A 22,303-nucleotide genomic window follows, 5' to 3' on the forward strand; every position below is an offset into this window, starting at 1 on the left:
TTTATTGATATTGTAATTTTTTATTACTTATTTTTCCATTCAGGCCCCTTAACTATTCATATTCCCATCTCTTGGTTAAACCACTACCTGGTTGCTAGGGTAAATAAGACCCTAGCATCAAGATAGTTGCTGAAATACCAAATAGAGAGCTGCTGAACAAAAATCTAAATAAATGAAAAACCATTAAAAATAACAGGACCAATTGCCAATTGTCTCAGAATATCAATGTCTACATCATATAAAAAGTTAATTTAAACTACCCCTTTACACTACCTGATCACAAACACAAATGTATGGAGAACCCCTCACAGAAGTGCATGTATGGATACTTTTACATCCTTGTTTTTTTAAGCCAGCAGCGAATCCACAGCTTTAGGTCAGTCTATGTATGGCCCATCTTTAGCCTCCCCAAACAAAAAATTCACCCTCCGCCTATGATGGTACTGATAGATAGAAAAGGGTATCAGTCACTTCAACTTACACTTCCAGGGACACTGTGATTTTGGCCTTAGAGTGTGAGTAGCAAACAGCAGCCCCACACAGTTGTTGGATAATGGGAATTTCACCAGTCCCAACTAATACCTGAAAAAGCCCTGACCTTAAATGCCAAATATAACCCACTTTTTTGAGTTCATTCAGTTGGGCTTATGTAGAAAGGTTGCATAAACACCATCTTACTTCCAGAAATAAATATAAATAAGTATTTGTTTTATGCAGACCCATTTGATTCCACAGACTAAATGGAAGTCATTCAAGCTATACAGGCATGTGTGTGTGTGTGATATTTGAAAAGTGTATTAAATATATTCTAATTACCTGCATGATTATCCCCCTGATATTTACTGCCAGAGGTCCTCTTTCTGGATTCGGCTGAATCTGGTCTCCGAATAGCAGTTGATCTAAAAATGCAAGATACAAAAATAAAGAAAAAACATTTAAATAATTATGCACTATCCCTTTTATAATGTTGGTTGATATAACTTTATTAAACAGCTAAACAAAAATTTAGATCCAACCAATTCTCAGAAGATGCTCTGGGATCAGTACCCAGTCAGCATTACTTTTTTATTAGACCAAATACATTCTCCAACAATTTACATATGCAAATTAGGATTTGGTTTGGTATTCAGCTTGAATCTTTTCAGAAGGATTCGGGTTTCAGCCGAATCCAAAAACGGCGGATTTGATGCATCCCTAGTTTAAATATCTCACTGCTCTGCAATTCATACAAGAAACTGAGCTCGTGAGAAAGGACAAGACAAAGAAACATACAAATTCCTTAGTCATCAGTTCCAATTTAGATGGAAACATATTCCTATGGACCTGAATGTTCTGGTATAGCTGCCAGAGGGTGCAGCATATGTGCTATAAGATTTTTCGCCTATTGGGCACTTGCCTTCCCCTGGAGTTTTGTATACCTTACAGCCCGTGTCCCAAATTGCAATGTAAATGTCCTACATTGCCCTGTTTGTCCTCAGTTCTCCTTAGCTCTCTGCTCCTCGAGAAGAAAAATCAGTGAAAAGGGGCGGCCATCTTGGACGTTTTTACAGTGAGGCAGAGAGAGAGATAAAGATAAGCAGCATGGGAGCAGCAGGAAAAAATAACTTTGGTGTTGGTATTCTGCCTTTGCAAGTGTAGGTGAGGTAATGCTTAGAGATGTAGCGAACTGTTCGCCGGCGAACTAATCGTGAAAATCGGGTGTTCGCAAGTTCAAACTTTTAGCAATGTTCGCAATTTTGGGTTCGCCTTAGCTGGAGCCAAATTTTGACCTCTCACCCCAGAGCCAGCAGATACATGGCAGCCAATCAGGCAGCTCTCCCTCCTGGACCACCCCCGGACCACTCCCTTCCATATATAAACTGAAGCCCAGCAGCCATTTTACATTCTGTCTGTGTGTGCTTGATGAGTTAGCATAGGGAGAGAGCTGTGCAGGGGTTTGAGGGACAGTTTAGGTAGCTTTGCTGACTAGTAATCTACTTTCTACTGCTCTGTATGTAGCTGCTGTGAGCAGCTGTCCTGCTGATCTCATCTGCTGTAACCCAATAGTCCTTTTTATTTGCTTTTATTTTCTGATTACTGATTACAACAACGTATTTTTCAGAGAAATGTTTGCCCTTGATCCCCCTCTGGCATGCCACTGTCCAGGTCATGGCACATTTTAAACAACTTTAAAATCAGTTTTCTGGCCATAAATGGCTTTTCTAGGTTTCAAAGTTCGCCTTCTCATTGAAGTCTATGGGGTTTGCAAAGTTCGCAAAAGTTCGCACTTTTTGGCAGAAGTTCGCGAACGGGTTCACAAACTTTTTTGTGAGGTTCGCTACATCTCTAGTAATGCTTTCAATCTGTCCATTTCTGCATTAACTTTATTGGCATGTCTGGAGTTAATGCAGAGCTCATTGTTCATTTCTACAGTCATTATACTGGCATGCTTCTGGTTAATATGTTGATTTTCCATTTCCTGTAGTAATTATACTGGCACATCTGGGGTTAAAATGCTGTTATCAATTTTATTTAGTAATTATATTGGCATGTGTGGGGCTAATAAGCTTGTTATACATTTTCTCAAGTAATTATACTAGCACTGGTGTGGGGTATGTTTTGGTAAAATGGGTGTGGCATTTAGGGGTGCACATGTTCCACATGCTGCACATGGGCAAAAAAAGTTTGCAGAGCTGTGCACAGCAGATATTCGTGATTTATACTTTCTACTTAAATCATCCCCTAGCTATACACTTATGTAAGTTATGAGCGATTTTATGGGCTAGAAATACAGGTTGTTTTTGCTTGATGACTTTGCCACAGGGGCTACCCCCAGCAGGCCCTGCTGCAGCTACCACACTCCCTCTAGGGGCCCCCAGCATTCGCCCCCCCCCCCGCCCTCCTGAGCACACATACATTATACTTAGCACTTCAGCAACCAGCTTAGTTAATATCATGTTTTATTTACATTAGATACACAGGCTCTAATCTTTACCTGAATATAAAATAGCAGCATAATGCAATTCCAATTTACAGTCGTCTAAACTGATATTTACTCTACAGCAGTTTTCCACTTTCCTTCCTCCACATACCTTTTCTACTTGTCAGAACTCCTGTGGCGTTACAGGATACACCTGTAACATTATGTCATAAAGTTATGTGATTCCTTGAGCAGTCTTGCATAGTCAGTTTGTGCCCACTACTGTAAAATTACACTGCTCTCTATTCATTTCTATGGGATTTTTAGAGGCATATCTATCAAATGGTGAACTCCAATTTTCACCCATAGAAATGAATAGAGAGCAGTGGTGAGCTCTAATTTAACACTTTGCTTAATTTGCGCCTGGTCTTCAGCCAAACTGAATACAAAGCCCTAAACAACTGCAGACATTTTTTGGGGATTTAGCTTAAATTTTAACTTTTTTTTTTTTTAATTTGCTTTTGGAAGTGATTTAAGGTAGGCTGGTAGTCAGGCTGCTCCACTGACTGCCCTGTTAGATATAAATTTTCTTGTCTGCTTCTTATCTTCCTTTCTTCATGTCTTATGCCACACACTATGCAATGGAAGCAGTTGTTTCTGTCAGGCTTCATTTTTCTTTCAAGCATACACAAAGCAGCCCACCTGAAAGCTTGCCAAGCTACTCCCTTGCACTACAACGAAAGCTGCTGGCTTTGTTCACACGCTGACATGGTTCTGTTTACATTACAGGGCTCATTTACAAATGCAAGTGCAAAGCCTTAAAATGGATGCAGTATTGAGTTTGCATTACCATACCTCCCAACATTTGAAAAAAAATATTTTTTTCAGCCAAATTTTTTGGCCACACCCACTTTTGTGGCCATGGCCTAATTGCCACACCCCATTTTTAAAAAAAAAAAAAATATTCCTTTTATATAGTTGAAATGGTGGGATCAGACGCAAAATGTGCTATACCCTCTTACTGTACTACCTAAGAAAAACAATATAACAACTCCTACATATAAAATACAAATATAGAGAGAAGACAGTCAGTTATAAGTGAGTTATAACTATGTACCAGTTTTGCCCCCCCATATACAGTGCCCCCATAGACGGTACTCCCCATACACAGTACCCCATACACAGTGCCCCCCATAGAAAGTGCCCCACATAGGAAGTTCCCCCAATTGCCCCCATAGACAGTACCCCCCCATAGAAAGTACCCCCAATTGACCCCATAGATAGTGCCCCCAATTGCCCCTTTAGACAGTACCCCCCATACACAGTGCCCCCAATTGCCCCCATACACAGTGCCCCCAATGGCCCCCATACACAGTGCTCCCCATAGACGCTCCATCTTCTTCTCCGATGGCAACAGGCCCTTTTATAAGGTTGCGCCCCGTGCGTACGTGTGGCGTTGGTACATTATAAAAGGGCCTGTTGCCACCACAGAAGAAGAAAGCCACACAAGAAGGAGCCAGCTCATCCCGCTGTCACTGATAGTTCAATGAATGTCCCAGAAATGCGGGACAGAGGGATGCGTTATATAATCCGGGGAACTGATGAGGAAGAAAAGGGACACTGAAGTATAATTAATATAAATGTGGAGCTCATTGTTTTCAGGATAAATATAGTCTATACAGTTGCCGGGCTTATACAGAAATGACCATTTCCAAAATAATAAAGGAAGTCATTAAAAGGCAAACTATACCCCTGAACGCAACAGGTCTCTATAAAAATATATCACATAAAATAGTGCATATGTAACACACTGCTTCATATAAATAAACCATTTTCATAAAAATAAACTTTTCTATTGCCATTTTACGTACAAAGGGCCTCCTGGGTCCTTGGGAGGAAACAATAGTTTTTGGTGATATTTTTCAAAATTTCCACGGTTGTATTATAAAATGGATTAGGTATATCGATGACATACTATTAATCTGGGGAGGTACCCAATTAGAATTGTGCTTATCATAGAGCTTTATGCCTAGATAGGAAGACTTTTCTGGATAAGAAAAAGAAAAATGATGATATAGGTGTTCCTAGATTTATTAGCACATTTAGCTCAAATAGTATGGATGTTTATAAAACTATTAACAAATAATGGAATATATTAATGGAGGATAAAAACCCTAAAGCACGAGTACTCACATCTGTGGATGTAGAACATAATGTGACAACGCAGCTGGGTGGGGTTTCAAACACAAACCGGAAGGGATGTGGGGATAAAAGGATGCCTGTAATCTCTGCCTTTTGAAAAAACTGTTTAGCAAAATGTGTGTCAGGGTTGGGGAGTCTTTTAATAATATTTTTTACAAGCACAAACTCTTTTCTATTTTTAACTTCATTAATTAGGAGCTGAGGTAATGAATTTGCTGAAGTATGCGTCTAATTTGGTGGTCAAATTTGATTTTGGTGGACTAATTTAATTGATTTAATTATTCACTAGTTAATTTAATTGGTTATTTAAGCACTGCACTTTAAAATTAATGAACCAGTAAATATACTGTGATTCCTTTTTATAAGCTGGATTTTTAATCGGTCAAAAACAGCACTGTGGCGCAAGCACTTTATACTAGCACTTTTTAAAGTTTTTTTAAGATTCAAATTGTGGGTTTTGAAATTGTGCATTATTTAAGCACATGCCCTTATATAATCAATTACATATACAGGTATGGGATCCGTTATCCGGAAACCCGTTATCCAGAAAGTTCCGAATTTCAGAATGGCTGTCTCCCATAGACTCCATTTTAGGCAAATAATTCTAATTTTTGAAAATGATTTCCTTTTTCTCTGTAATAATAAAAAAGTACCTTGTACTTGATCCCAACTAAGATAGAATCAATTCTTATTGGAGACAAAATAATCCTATTGGCTTTATTCATTATTTAAATGATTTTTTAGCAGACTTAAGGTATGGAGATCCAAATTACGGAAAGATCCCTTATCCGGAAAACCCCAGGTCCCGAAATTCTAGATAATAGGTCCCATACCTGTACCTGATTATATTTGCAATCAAGGCTGTGAAGGGAAACTTTTAATTTTGTATGTCTGATATAAAAGGGGTTGTCTTTCTCTTTAATTTCTTTAGTTAGAGTTGCATTATTTCCTGTCAGGTGATCTCTGAGGGAGCACATAGACAATCACAAACTGGTGGCTCAAGGTAATAGATGTAAAAGGGCAATATTTACTGATATATATATTACAGTTTGGTAAGATTCTTTAATAGGTCACTTATTTATGATAGATATATAGATATATATATATGTGTGTGTGTGTGTGTTGGTTAAGTATTCATTCTGAATGTATAGTTTTCCCTTAAGAAAATAGCTTTTCAGGCACTCTATGGTCTGATGGAAAATACTGGGTGTTGTTGTAGTAAGTTAAACACTTCTTTAACATTTAAAGCCATTCCTGTTGTACAGCTGGAAAAAATGTTGTCATCTACCACCTTTATCTGCCCTTTTTCCTAATTCACATTACATACAGTAAATACAGAACATGTATAGGTGATATTTATATTATCCAACTGTAAAAAAAACTATTGTGCATGTTATTCCTAACTCAGTGGAAATTTGTATCACCAACTTATTTATTGTCTTAAGTTGGTCATACACGAGCCGATTCTAGCTGGTGATATCGGTCCCTTAGACCGATTCGGCAGCTTATCAGCCTGTGTATTGGCCCCAGGGCCAAACAGCCGAATTAGCCTGATATCGCACAACCATAGGTGGGAATATTGGGAGAAAATCTGCTCACTTGGTGACCTCACCAAGCAAGCGGATCTTAGCGTGAATGGCCCCCTAAAGGCTGTGGTCCCTCAAAACCCTTAGTCCAACCAGAGACCCAGTTCAACACTAATATTCAGTCATAGGCCAACACAGATATGGTCAGGTTGCACTTCTGTACACTTCTCCTGAGTGAGAAGTCAAATCTGTGCAATTTGGCTATACTGATTTGATAACCAGTGGATCCTCCCATGGGATAAGTGGTTGAATTTATTTCTCTTTGGCTTGTGTTTGACAAGACAACCAAACACCTGTATATGTAGAGCTCTGAAAATATTCTCTTCTATCATCTAATGCACATGACCATATGTTGTTTCATTTAAAGTCATAAGAACAAAAAAGCAAGTAAATGGAAAAATCAGATGAACTAGTTGGCTCTTTCTGGTAGGAAGTACTATTTTTTCCAATTATATCCACTGAATAGCTCGAAACATTTAGCACTTGCTAAAAGCGAGACAATTTTCTTTACATTTGCTGCATAGTATAGTGTATTCATTTATTTGATTTTAATTCAAAAGCATAACAGGAGCCCATGTGAGATAGGGTGGGCTGAGCCCTGAAAATTGGAGCCAATCATCTTCAATTTTCCACCAATGTAACATAAATGCATTTGGAAGGATTTTATTCTATTCTAAATGAAATCCAGGAACAACTGTCAGGAGGATTCTTTTTTACTTTACCATAGTAAGGGCTAATAAAGTTGTATTATGATTGATGAAACCTACTCTGAATTCTAGATGCCCATTACAGAGCATGCATGGATAAGGAAAAATGAACAAATGTTCATACATAAAAAAAAAAATTACAAAATGTTTAAAAAGAGGGAGCTGGAGCCAATGTCAAACTCATTTCTTATGCGCTAAATTTCTAAACAAAATATAGACATTACATAATAGGGGGCTTGGACTGTTCATTGACAGTTACTTACATCATTTAGCTCTGTGATTGGGCCCACCCTATAGATCCAACCAATACTTTTTTCCATTTACATTTAACCATATTTTGCTTGTGTATTCTCAAATGCTTCTTCAAGAGTTTGTATTTATTTACAAAGGTGCAGTGGCAGAACAATAGCCAATGGAAGATGAAGCCCATTAAGGACATGCAATCCAGAGCCAAAAATATACATGGGGAGAAAAGGGATTGCTGTTGGTGCACGTGGTGAGCACAGAGATATGAATGTACACACCTTCCAAGTTGTATAGTGATACAGTGGTTTGCACAATGTACCCCTCCTTTATATATTTATAATAAAAATCTAGACTTTTACTGATACACTGAATTTGTGAGTAGCAAAATATAAAATGATTGTTAGCACTGATTTCTTTTCAAAGCAGGCTTTTGTTATTTCAAAGAAATCTAACTCACTTGCGCCATCTAGGGTTTCAGGTACATGTTACATTGCATCTAAGAATCTTGTGAAATGACATAACACAATTGAGAGATAATTCAGGATATATGCCATAGTTCAGCTATAACACGTTTTTGTGTAAATTCTTAAAGTTTAATTTTGAGCCTTTTTAGAGAAATTTGGTTGTTTTCTTATATAGCATTGACATGGAACAGAAACATGTAACTTTACAGCAAAGTGTTAACATTCTCGGCTAACTTTATGCATACAGGTGCCATTCACATTCTGAACGTTTAGCTCTGTTAGACTTCACTTCTCTCTGTAATTGTGCAGTAGAGGGTGATTGACCCTTCCTTTACTTATGTTTTAGCTTTATACATTCTCTCTGTCATCATCGTGAATAAATCATTTACAGCACTTCCTAAATGTTAAATAAACCAGCAGGTGATATCAAGAACCAAGCTAAGTCATGATAAATCAGAGTCATGGGTATCTGCAAAAGATTTTCTGGGGAATAAAGTCATCAACCAAAATCAACTCACTTTCCTATGCCTGTACAGGTATGGGATTTGTTATCCGGAAAACCATTATCCAGAAAGCTCTGAATTACAGGAAGGCCATCTCACATAGACTACATTTTTTATTTGAATCAAATAATTAGAATTTTAAAAATGAGTATATATATATATATATATATATATACATAAAATATATTGGTGTCAACATTTTGGTTGAGATTCTGGAATCATTTCAAGACATTCCAAGAATCCAGACTGACACATTTTGTTGTACCCCTCCTCTAAAATAAAGCCTGTGAAGTGTGATATATTTACTGTATCTTATGTAACAACAGAACAATAGTATTATTTACTGAATCTAAAACTATACAAATACTATAAAGGGAACAGTTTAAGTGAACTTCTATTAGTCTCCAACTCACAAACTATGAGCAGAAATAAATGTTCAAAATTCTGCAAAACATGCACCTTGCATTACAAATACATTTTCCCCATTATATTCCACTTAGATCCTAAGGTCTTACTGACTTTGGATAACAAATGCCAATTTGTACAAAACAAGAAAATAAGCAAACCTTGGCTTCATCTCTCCATGTGTGAATGAGGCCCATGCAATACTGGACTTCTCCCAATGTCTCTTAGAACCAGTCACTTTGGATGCAATGTGTGTGTCCTTTGGCAGGTTTCTATCTAAAATATTTAATAACATTTAGTTATAAAACAATTGTATTTATTAGATATTATTATATGTGTCATGTCACTGCTGCCTTATGATCTAAAATGATATCTTTAAATATTTTCACTTGAATATAGAAAATCTGGTACAGAAATAATTATTTCCACACAAAACAAAAACATTTAATACCATAAAAAATTAATTCCCATTGTTTATTTCAATTAAAATGCTTTCATTGATTTCTGGGAAAATGTATAATTTGTTCATGTGTACACACAAAGCAGCATATGTTTTCACTTTATAAAATGTGTCTCTTGTGTATGCTGGAGACTGGATACATTTTATTTTTTATCTTTAAGTAATCGCAGAAAAAAGCATTATATAATAGTAAAAATAGTGTATTAAATCTCTTACAATAATGAACAGCAAACATTATTAACTGATGTTTAATATTTTCAGTATATAATTTGGCACTTTTTTAGGCAGCAGTCTTTTTTAGCACAAATTATCAGAAGTCAGATAGGTCTTTACCTAGGGAAGCATTCAGATCTTTTTGAGCTTTTGGACCATATTTTTTCATCCCAAGTTCTTTCAAATGGTTGTTGAATGAAGTTTGACCTTTCCCCTTTGCCTGCTCACCAATGTATGCTACCTCTCGTTTAAATGCAACTTGCGCACCCTCTAAAAAGTGGGTTTCATCTTCTTCAGAATCATCTTCTGAAATAAACCTGCAATGAAGCTCTGCTATTCTGCTTGGTGAATAAACTTCAATATGTTCTTCAGAAGAGTCTTCACTGGACAAGTCACTTGAGCTGTTGTTGGATGGCAAATGTTTTGTCTCTTGTTTTTGTTCTTTGCTTCTTATCATCTCCAAGTGGTTCACATAAAAGAAATATTTATCCAACACACTCTCATTACCATCAGAATTTACATCTGAGTTTTCCTCCCATGTTGGTGTCTTTTTATCTTGAGCAATCACATTTGATACATATGTTTTATCCAAATTCCTACTATAATTTAAAAAGTCATTGGAACTCCTAGTAAAACACATTTCATCCTGATTTTTTTTCTGTTTTACTTGCAACTTCCCTTCTGTCTGTTTTCCATTCAGTTTTGTTTGTGAATCAAGTAATATAGAGCCACATTCTGTGCACCAACTTCCACCTGAAATATTACAAAAGTCACACACAGGGCACAACTTAGATGATGTGCTGGAAATGTCATCTGGTAAACACTTAACTAAGTGGCTGATGGAAGACTGTTGCTCTGGGTTTTTATTGTGTAAACTGTCAGTATGTGACTTTGCAATCACTCCCCTTTCTGCAGTCTCAAATTCTGCAAATTTTTTCACTAAAAATGTTCTGCTTGTCCATGATCCATCAGTGTCAGAGGGATAACGCCTCTCTTCTGACCCTTTATGGTTAATGCCAAGATCTAATAGAAGAGTATTAAGTCTTTCTGTGTCAACAGTAGACATTGCAGAACTTGGTCTATCTTTAAGTCTTTCAAAATAGTTTGTGTATGTGCCAGAGTCTTTTACTCTGCTGCTCTCTGAACCAGAATCCAAATTTTCAATGTGTTCAACATCATGAAGTATACCTCTTTCCAAAATATCATCTTTCTCTTCACAATCAGATTTTGTCTCATAAATTCTGCTTCTACTTTTGTAAACATTTGGATCACTTCCATATCTTTCCAAGGATTGAAATGTTTCAAAAATTCGATCAGCTTCTTTCTCATCCTGACAGTTATTCCAGTGATAAAAGGTCTTGGTAAAGTTATCCTGTTCAGTACTTGTCCTGCCAGCCGATAAAGTTGAAATTGCCCTAGTTTTTTGCTTAATGCTTCGGTCACCACAAAATATTTCTCTCGTTTCTTCTTCTTTAGCAAGCTTTTTTATATCACTGCTGTTACATTCCACAGAATCATCACACAAAGTAAATGACTCAAAACTAGATAAAAGGTTTTCTGATTTATGCAAATTAAGTTCATTATCTTCTAATGAGTTGGTGAGTTGAACAGTATTAATTGAGACAGATGGGGTAGATGGGGTTGTATGAGCTAGTTTGTATGTATTATGATTTGATTTCCTTTTAGGCTCTTCAGTTATATTTTTTGCCACTGTTAAATTATCCCCAGAGAAAGCAGCTTTGTGGGTTGTAACAGTTTGTGAGCTTTCTTCTCCATCAAATTTGTTGATGAACTTTCTTGCCCAGCACATGACATGCTGAAGTTTGTCAGATTCTGGAACACATACATCTTCCAACAATTCTTGATCCAAACCAGAAACAAAACTGCTGCTTAATAGACTCCGATGAGTTAGTGGCTCCTTAATGTTTGTTTTTTGTGCTCCTGGTTGTAAATTTGTTCCTTCAGCTTTGGTTTCATCATTAAGGTTTACTTGGACTTCACCAGGTGTAGAGAAAGAGTGTTTAGATGAAGGTGTAGAAAAGGCTCTTCTTGGGCTTTCAGATTTCTTAGGGTGGCAATGTGGCAAACTTTTCTTTATCTCAGAAGGCTGGGGTTTGTCAGTATCAGAAAGGCTCCTTTTAGCATTTTTTCCACAAAAATAATTTAGTCTCTTATCACGTAGAAATTTTAGGTTACTCGTTCTTGGTGTATCTAATTTATCCACAACATTAGATAATGTATTTGCCATCTGTAATGACTGTTCCATCTGAAATAAATTAAACATAAAAACATTATAGTACATTATGTGTATAGACTGTACAGAAAATGCATATCTATATTTCTTTGCTTCTACATTATAGCTGTAGTCATTTTGTATCGCTAAATATATTTCATTATATATATATTTCAAGTATGCAGTTTAAAAGCAGTTCCTTTCCTTAAAATTCATAATTGACAAGGTAACAATTAAATAAATACAAAAGAGCAGGTTTCTGCTAATTTCAAGTAACATGCATGACTTTTGTAACAGAATGCAACTATGTCCCTATCCATAAAGTATTTAGCAACTTTTGAAGGTAAAGAAGGAAAAGAATAGGAGAGCAGCTGGAAATATTTTCCCCACTCAAATACAAATGTGACTGATTACAATTTTTGTTCAGAATTTAAAAGAGAAATAAAGGTAAAAGCATAGAGGAACCACTTAGTGTTTCTAATTATTATCCTGCTACCCCAGACCAGACAGAGGAACTTTTTCCTGAGAAATGGACCAGAGCCACCACATTTTCTCACTTTCCCTGGCATTCCCTGCATTCACAGTACCAATCATCTTTGCTAATCTCTGTACTGTGCATGCACCCAGAATGAAAAGGAGAAAGGATGCCTGGGAACAGTGTTAAAAAAATGGTAGTGTGGTGCTCATAAGACTAATAAGACATTATGATACAGTGCCTCCAAAGGGTAAATTATTGAAAGAAAGGCCATAGAATGTTTATTTTCATAAATAACCACACCCCATGCATGCTTTCAGCTCTCCCTAATGCAAGCTATCAGTTAATATGTTTAAGTTAGCAATCAGGCTATTAAAAACTGTGATTAGCCATGGACATAGGTATTTAGCAGAGAATATTATGTGCTTCACTTTGTCTCTACCTTTTGTCTAGACTGAGATTCAAAGTACTCAGAGGACCAAAACTGCCCCCCACGAGCCTATTAAATAGTGACTATGGCATCTTACAGGAGCCAATCTGGCATTTGCCAGAATCAACAGATTGCCAGTCTGGGTCTGTAAACATGTCTTAAAATAATGTTGGGGCTAAGCCTAAAACTTTTTTTTTGTGTGTCATAAAAGATAATATCATTCTAAGCAACTTTCCAAAGTACCAGTAAGCAGTGTTTGCAAGTGTTTGAAACAAGGACCCAGACGCTAACGATTAAGAGGAGAACTGATTTCTGCTACATTCTTTCATTTACAAAGAATTTTAAAACTCACTTAAAATTTTTAATAAATTTATATTAAAAGATTTATTAGAATTACATTTTCTTTCATTACCCACCACATAGTTTTTGGGTGGATAATAGTTTCATTTTATATTATGAAAAGATTTCACTACATTTAGCAGGATTGCTTTTCTATTTGCTGTTTTTAGCTGGGTGGCAAAATTGGGTTTGTCTTTGCTTTCTGCCCTTGCAGGTAAAGAGACTCCTAGACGGTTCCACAGTAGTATGAAGCAAGGCAAGCTGATGCAATGGCCATGATACCAGAAATAATACATAGTTACATTGGGTTGAAAAAAGACCAGAGTCCATCAAGTTCAACCCTTCCAAGTAAACCCAGCACACAAACCTATACTGACCTATCTATACACTCACATACATAAACTATATATATATAACATCAATGCTAACTGTAGATATAAGGATCACAATAGCCTTGGATACTATGCTTGTACAACACTGTATAACTGCATATATCTGCATAACAGCACATTTTCCCCACAAATAAACTGCTTCAGTTTTGCTGGCATTACACAACGAACCAACTATTGTATGTAACTTAACAGCTTCAATCACTCACCCAACAGCAGGAGACAATTTCTTAGTATATAAAATGTTACTGAGCAAATACCTGGGGACAAGCGACTTACAGTTCTGTATACAGTAGCAAACACTCATATGCATTCCTTCCCTGTTCTATCAAACTGATAGAATGTAGGGCGGCATGCTACATGGGTGACCAATATCACATACATATGGTACACCTACAGATATATATGTATATACAAACTAAATTAACCGAACGGTGCCACAACAACACGCCTTTACGTTTTCCTTCACGCACGCCTTTTTTCTTGTAATTTACCTGCGTTGTATAAGGGTCTTCTAGAACTAGAACTCCGACACAACTTAACAGTCAACAGATCCTTTAGCAGCGCCGTTACTAGGATACAGAGAGACGCTAGCAACTGGGCTGTACTGCGCAGGCGCATGGGGTTAAGGGAGTGTAGGCGGAAGGCTTGTTTTATACTAGCTTTGTCTTATATATTCAAGGAAAGCGATTTACCATGAGCCTTTTGGCACTTCTCTTTACCCTAATGAGCAAAAGACGTCAATAAAATGACTGTAATGGATAATGAACACTGCATTACACCCAAACATTGTTTGAGTACAGTAGGTTGAACAAACCGGGCATAGTGCAGCAATATGATGCTGAGCTGAACAATAAAACAAAAGTAACTGGGTCAACTGCAAGTTCTTTTTTGGAGGGGTAAAGTGAAATGTCATAAAACTGGGAACTGGTGTGACAGATTTGAAGCAAACGAAATATATATCAGACAAGCCTATTACAACAAAGGTTAATGAATTAATCTGGACAGAGGGTCTGCTTTCCCGTTTTTTGTTGAATTTTCAACCCTCCTGCATGGCACACTCCTTCACTATTTTGCTTTTTGACTATTTGGCTTTTTCATTTTCTTCCTGTTTACCTGTGCCCAAATGGGTGCCCTAAGCATAAATTTACTTTTGTGCCCCCTTCCCCAAATATTACGGCCCCACACACAGTGCCCAATGCCCCCATAGTAAGTGCCCCCAATAGCCCCCATAGATTGATTGAACTATCCGGGACAGCGGGATGCGCTATAAAAACCGGCGGGACAGTGTTGAGGGTTATGTTATAATATAGAAAAATGTTTTTTTTTGGAGCAGCTGGGATGGTGCCCCCCTGGGAGTTGGTGCCCTATGCAGACTGAGTACTCTGCTTATAGGGAGCGGCGGCCCTGATTACCTATTATTTCTGGCCTTTTATTTTGGTTCTTCCATTGGCACCTATCACCTCTTTTTTCTGACCACTTTCACCTTATGCAATCCTGTCAGCAGTAACTCTTCTTTCCACCTCAACAGTCAGAGAAAATCTAGATTACCGTGATTAATTATATAATCTTCCTGCTGACCGACCCTGCCCAATTAACTGTCGTTGGACTGGGAAACTATGTGATTTGCACCATACCTTATGAATTCTGCCCCTGCATCTCCATCACTGAAAGGATCTGTGAATGCAAGCCCTATAAGAATCTCTCTGTGAGTAACAGACTCAATATACACACAAAGGCACCCAGGTCTAAATCTCTGTGCATGCAAGATCCATTTAGTTGTGGAGGCAAAGAAGTAAAATAAGAAGAAATTTTGAGGGGTGCAAAGCCCTGATGCTTGAACCATTGTAGCAATATTTCCTACTACTTTTAACAAGGGGCTGCTGTGGGCAGTGTTTTGATTAACTGAAATGTCAAAAGGGCTACGGAAATGTCTGTCAGCGTAACAAGCTTAACAGTAAAGTTTCACACTAACTGGGCACTCTGGAACTAAGGGCCTAAGGTAACTGCTTCAGTTGCTTCAGATTTTAGTCTTCCTTCAACAAACCTTCAGCTATCAGTCGTACGGTTAAATGCAATGATCTGAAACTAACTTTCAGACTGAATACACATTCCAGTTCTTACAGTGTCTGTTACAGTGTCTGCATGTGATTCAAATTCAGGCACAGAGGGCTGTATTAACAGGCACAAAGAAGCTCTGTCCTTAATGACTGCCATAATCTTGCCTCTCTTATTTGTAATTTAGGACACAAGCTGGAGACTTGCTAGAAGATGTTGCTCATGTCCCTTCCCTACTGCAGCATTATCAAGCGGAAGTACATAGAATATTTAAAGTACCTTTTTTAGGTGTTTGTAGGAGATGTAAATGTTTTTTGCATAATAAAACTAAATGTAACTTTACAACACACGTAAAATATTTTCATTTCATTAAAAGATGCTTTTAATTTCTCTATGAACAAACATTTCTTTGTATAACATACCTCAAACCAACATTTTGCCATATAAAGATACTGTATTATGGTTTGGCAGTGCAGTACATGTTTGGTGACAAAAACATCACAGATTTATCAAAACGCGAGACAAGATCTCACCATAGAAAAACTCACCCACTCACTATTCATTCCTGTGTTTTTTTGTTTTTAGAAATCTGACACTTCCCTGCTATTTTATGAAAAAATGTTACCATAAAATTGTGAGGTGGTTTAAAAGCTGCAAAAAATCTTTCTGTTCAAGATCTTGAATGCAGCTGTGGACTGGTGGTTGTTTTGGATCATCACTCACAGAATGGCCTCCAACATGTCCCCAGTTTATGATTGAATTGAATTTAACAAGGTCACCTACTCAGCCATCTCGGAGGAGCCCAACATACCTGAATGGCTGCCAGAAAATCTGAAAGACCATTTGGAAAAGGTATAGAGGAGCAGCAAGATTCACATTGAGAATGTGACACATTTACAAATCTTACAAAAACTTGTAAGAATTTGGCCTAGGCTTAGTAGATGAACTGATTCCACGGAATAACTTCAGGAATCTAACGAGAGCAACATTGTTCTACTCAAAAAAACTACTTATCATAAAATGCCCTATTTCAGCCCTATTTAAAAAAAAACAAAAAAAACTATCTATCTGATATTAACACACATAAAGAAACGAATTTCTCAAGACATTTTTCCACACGATTTGAGATATTTCAGTATTCAGGGAATAGTGAAGGTGGGCTTGAATATCTGAGGCAGTAATTTGTCCAAAATGATCCAAAAACGTGAGTTTTTTAGTATTCACTTTAAATACTAGAATACCAGCAGGTATGAATGCAGAATTCAATGTCTCATATTATTACTAGGTAAATATGTGTTTGGAACTCTGTGGTGAACAATTTATGTATGTATATTGTTCTCATTACTCATTTTAACTGGATATTTGTACATTTTTACATAGATCTGATACTCTGCTATTTAACCTTGTGGATAGATTCATCAGTTATTTGTACCCATTTACAAGTATCTTGTGAAGCCCTGTATTCTGTTTTTATTGACTTCACTTTCACCAACTGACACTACTAAAAATTTAATAGGAATGAATAGAGAGTGGGTGACTTTTCTGTAATGAGCTCTAATTTCACACTTTGATAAATCTGCACCTTAAGTATGTTGGCAGATAGGAAATGTGTGTGATTAAGGAAAGGAGAAGTAAAGGGAAAGGTGGTGGTGAAGAAGCAAAGGGATGGTTCAAGGTAGTTTCAAAGAATTTACTTGTAATGGAAAATCAACATTTTCTTGTTTGATTAGAGACATTTCACTTCCTCACATCACAAGTGAGGCAGACAGCCTTTACCGCTGCTTTTATTGAAAACCAATGAGTAGTAAATTTAAGAGCTTGTTATAAGCAGTCAGAGAAAGAAAATATATTTAAAATTATATAATTCTATAAACACCAGTACTTCTGAGGCAATAGCATGCCATTATCTAGTACTGCAAAAATTGGTTCCGTTTGTAAATAAAATATAAAAAGCAGATATTTGAAACACATACAAATATTGTTTTTTTAAAAAAAAAAGCAAATGTGTGATGATGTATCCTATAAGCTTTCTCTAGTTGTTGGCACATAGAAAATACAAGCATTTCAAAATACATACAGAGGTGCTGTTGCTTATAAAGCATGTACCCTGGGGAATATCAGTATGCCCATGCACACTTTCTATACTCATCTAAGTATATGCTAAAACCAGTCATTATTTTAGGCCTGAGTTTAAGTGCTATTAACACACTCCTATGAATGATAATAATTGTATAAGCATCTTGTATAAGTCTGGTGCAATTTTCCTGAATTTATTTATCTTCATTTAGTTTTTAACATACATACTTAAGCAGCCACTTATGACAAAACAATATTTATTAACAAAACAAATTATAAACTAGAGTTCATGACATCATCCAGAGTTTAGGGTTCACAGATTTTGGGGTCCTTAAGGAATGCAGGGTCTTTGTATGTGACAGGCATAAATCCTGTTTTAAAAAATAAAAAAGGTATTAGTACTGAAAGCATCCAGCAGAATCAATCCACCCATCCATAAGAATACAGCACAACAATGCTTATAATTATACACAAATACATGTTATATTTAGATCTGAATACAAATATTGGTTCTATTGTCTTACCCATAATATGCGCTCTTTTAATGGCTTTTGAGACTGCTCTTTGTTTCCTTCCACACAACCCTGAAGTAAAAAGACAAACATCTAAAACACTGAAAACATGTGCAAAAACTGTGGAAACTTTGCTACCAGTGCTTAAAACAAATGATTGGAAATAACCAATGATTTTTATACGTGGAAGAACTGGAATCTGGAATCACCAAGCAAGGTTTAGAATTTTGTAAAAATTAGGAGCTTGCCCTAAAACACAGGACAGTAAGTGCAGGTGGTTATACTGTAATAATTGGCCTAATAATAATAATTTCCCAAAGTGGGAAGAGACTACCTCTATGACTCTCTCTCTAGATGAATGGGTATTTACACAGCCTTAGTGGGTAGACCAATCCTAGATAATACAGCTGCAGAAGAAAGGTTGACAAACTTTATCTTAACAGCCACTAGACTCGCGATCTCTAAACAGTGGAAGAACCCCCTACCCCCCAAGCTTGGAGATGTCCTTTCGAGGGTGAGAGACATAAGAGAAATGGAACACATGACAGCCAACATCCGTGACTGATGCAAACAATGGGAGAAAGTCTGGTCTATATGGGACCACTATATAACCAATATAAGGGCACTGAGCAGGTTAAACCCTATACAAGATTAACCCTCTTACCCGACTCACAACCATGACCAATTCTTCCTCTCCCCCCCCCCCCCCCCAAGGGACCCAAATTCCCCTTCATTTTTCTCCCCCCCCCCCCCCCATTTATTTTTTTTTTTACTTGTTCTCTTACTATGACTGACAACTACGACTGGTTTTTCTAAGCATTATTATCAATCTAAGATAACTCAGACCACCCAATTAATAAGAAATGTTAATAAACAGACCTGTTATGTACCCTGAGATAAGGTCAATTCAATTGAATCATTTGACTACACTGTAACATTGCTGTCATTGACCTCTTGAATGCCTGTTACAATTATTGTGTATAAATACCAATAAAATTTAAGTTACAAAAAAATAATAATAATAATTTCCCTATCATACCTAATGCTTTTAAAATGAAATTTCCCTTAAACAAATAAGTGAGCATTATGTATGTACTACAAGACACACTGAATATTGTTGGAACTGTTAGGTTAATACACAACATCAACTACCTCCCACCCCCAAAATGTGTAAGTACCTGTTATGTGTCTGCCAAAGATGTGACCAGTGTGAGGTGAAATAAACTGAGACAACAGCTGTTGAACAAAGAAAGTCTGGTTACACCTTAATAACAAAAAAAACATACGTTGATTAAAATTATAACATTTTTCAGTTATATACAGGATTTATTTTTCTTACACTTTTAAACCTGGAAACTTCATATGAATATGTATCTTGTAATGGAACAGGGAAACTTCCCATCTCTGGTACCAAAATAACCCAAGACCCTAACTGTGGTACCACAGGGAGTTGTCATTATTCCTACTTATCTATAAAAGGAGAAAGAAAGCTTCTGAGGCATTTTACTGCCAATAGATTAGTTACAATAGTGCAAGCTAGAAGGCTATATTTATTCTGCAGAATGTTTTACCAAACTTTAGTAAACAGCCATAGAATTTCTCTGTGTTTGTTTTAGATAGCAGCTGCCATTTTATTTTGTTCTAACGTCACTTCTGTGCCTACACGCTGCACCCTGGAACAGCTCTTAGCTCACATTACTGCAGGGATGCTGGGGGGGGGGGGGGGGGGGGGGGGGGAGAGGAGCAAACTGAGCAGGCTGAAGGATTTTTTCTGAGAGAAGTCTGACACAGAACATATATATATACAGAATAGAAAGAAAGAAACGTGGTGTTTCTTTTCACTGAGGACTCGGAGCAGCATAAGTGTTTATGGCTGTATTTACATAGACCTTTCTGATAAAGTTTACTTAGTTTTTACTTTTCCGTCTCCTTTAAGTGAAATCCTTAGAAATCATTGCTCAATGAGCACAAGGTAGGCCTTCATGATTAGACTCACTCTTCCTTTTACCAAAAGGAATAATCTATTAACCCGCACCTCTGGTGGGGGAAACAATTTTAGGGTGATAAGTGCCCTTTAAGTACTAAATATAGCAGCTTTTAGTAAACTCTGCTTTATATATAAATTAGTGAACACAGGGAGGATATTTTTATATTCCATGGACAGTCACACACCTGTGTATTTTTGTAGTCGACAGTAACGCCACATAAGATGCACTTCTTGGGGGGATCTTTATAAGGATTTTCCATCTGCTGGGGCTGCATTTAAAAGAATAGTAAAATGACTTGTATGCTGAAGGCAATATGCAATTATCCAACACAAACCTGAAGCATCTCACATAAATAGCTGTCTTTATATCTGTCTAGTTCAAAAAGAATAATGCTAAATATACATGCCCCTAACCAAGATTCGGACATACCAACTGTGTCATGCTGCATTGTGTAGATGTATATGCAGAACATTACCAGTGCCAATCCATTTGCAGAGGCTAGTTCAACTAGGATTTGCCACTCCCCTAGAGTGACAAGCTGAACTGTAAGTACATTAGAGAAAAAGGTAGCTAAAGGTAAAGGGTAAACTTTAGCCTAAAAAATGTAATAACTTCATTGAATAGAAGGGAATGGGAAGGTAATGGAGAGAATGAAGTGACAATAAGGTTACTGGATGGCAGAGGATACTGAAAGGAAGGAATTATGTGATAGTAAAGCTGACAATAAATAAGCTAATAAAAGTTGCCAACTTGACGCAGGACTTGGATTCAGTTGAATCCACATGCCTGGCCGAACCAAATCTGAATCATTAAAATCACGTGACTTTTCATCACATAAACGCAGAAGTCAATCATTTTTAACCTCTTTAATCCTTCCATAGCCTAATTTGCATATGCAAATTTATATTTGGATTCTGTTCGGTATTCGGACGAATCTTTCACAAAGGGTTTGGCACATCCCAAAATAGTGGATTTGGTTCATCCCTAACTTGCAGTACAATCTAATTGTTAGTCCCAAAGTTAATAATAGAATCTTCCCAATATGGCCCCGCATCAAGGGTGACCATCTAACACAAGTACGCTTGTTTGGCAATCTAGCCAAATGAGTGTATATGAACATGTATAGCCAGCTTTAAGCTACTCTAAGGAAGGGTTGTGGAAAATAAAACAATATATCCATCAGAGTCTGCAACTCCAAGGTTTATTTGTCTCACCATATCTTCGTGAACTTGTTGCAATGTGTGATTTCCTTGCCGCAGTACTGAAGAAAATAAAAACAATTTTTAAAAGAAAGAATTACAACATTTTCCTTTTGCACATTCATTCACAGAAACATATAGTCCCCATTATGCATAAAATCCATAAACATTGGACACAGCCTAGAAGCTATTAATAAAATTAATGTAAACAGCACTTTGTGGATTTGTAGAGGCACCTTAGGACATTATAGTTTTATTTGAACAGAAACATACATTAAACCCTGTACTATTCTCCCAATTTATTTAAATGCAGGTCAAATACCTCAATTAAATATAGCGTCCACAGAGTATGCATCTATATAACACAATCATTTCCAGATTAAATAAAATAAAGAGATGAAGGCTCCTTTACAAATGAAAATGGAACATGGAACATATTGCTATAGTATGGGAGCATAACATTACTTTGAAAGAAATACATATGATATCAGATATTAACTCAGAAGTATGTTTAATAAATGTCAGTACCAAAGGGGAATACAAGGTTTAAAGAGAAACTGGCTGGACAAGACATTATGAATGTAAGCACTGGCCATAGGCACTAACCTGCCAAAGCTCCCCAAAAGCTTCGCACATCCGAGGTTACATGCCTACTTCCCAGGCTGTTCATTGCCCTGAGCAGCGCCATCCTATATGTCTTATAATGTGACCTGCCAAGGAACCGGAAGCACCCTGCAAACACCTTCCCATCCCCAAATGGTGCAGCACTAAACAACGCCGGTCGCAACAAAAGCCTGCATTGACGTTCCCCAGCGGAAATGGGAAATGTTTGACCAGCGTTAGTTGTTAAAAGAAATGCGGCTTTCCGTACTCTATATGCTAGATAAACTAATGCAGGAATGTCAAATATAATAATTGC

General features: G+C 37.0%; 2 protein-coding genes across 4 annotated transcripts in view; both read right to left on the bottom strand.

The window, feature by feature from the left end:
* The window catches only part of LOC100492437, a 146,279-nt gene extending 132,133 nt beyond the window's left edge, over positions 1-14,146 (bottom strand). For both annotated transcript variants that reach the window (XM_002934976.5, XM_031890921.1), the window contains exons 1-4: positions 14,046-14,146; positions 9,806-11,951; positions 9,174-9,288; positions 817-899 (exon numbers count right to left, since the gene is read on the bottom strand). In XM_002934976.5, coding sequence (XP_002935022.3) covers positions 817-899; positions 9,174-9,288; positions 9,806-11,951 — 2,344 coding nt within the window. In that variant the 5' untranslated portion in view covers positions 14,046-14,146. The remainder of the gene's footprint in view (positions 1-816; positions 900-9,173; positions 9,289-9,805; positions 11,952-14,045) is intronic.
* A 3,139-nt stretch (positions 14,147-17,285) lies between these two features.
* Positions 17,286-22,281, bottom strand: mrps18c (mitochondrial ribosomal protein S18C). 2 transcript variants are annotated; one of them, NM_001017092.3, is given in 6 exon segments: positions 17,286-18,056; positions 18,210-18,269; positions 19,376-19,433; positions 20,370-20,453; positions 21,400-21,446; positions 21,991-22,281. In NM_001017092.3, coding segments are annotated over 6 exon segments (396 nt in total). In that variant the 5' UTR covers positions 22,073-22,281; the 3' UTR covers positions 17,286-17,991.
* Positions 22,282-22,303: the final 22 nt, after the last annotated feature.

Source organism: Xenopus tropicalis, chromosome 1 (assembly GCF_000004195.4).
Source record: "Xenopus tropicalis strain Nigerian chromosome 1, UCB_Xtro_10.0, whole genome shotgun sequence".
NCBI lineage: Eukaryota > Metazoa > Chordata > Amphibia > Anura > Pipidae > Xenopus > Xenopus tropicalis.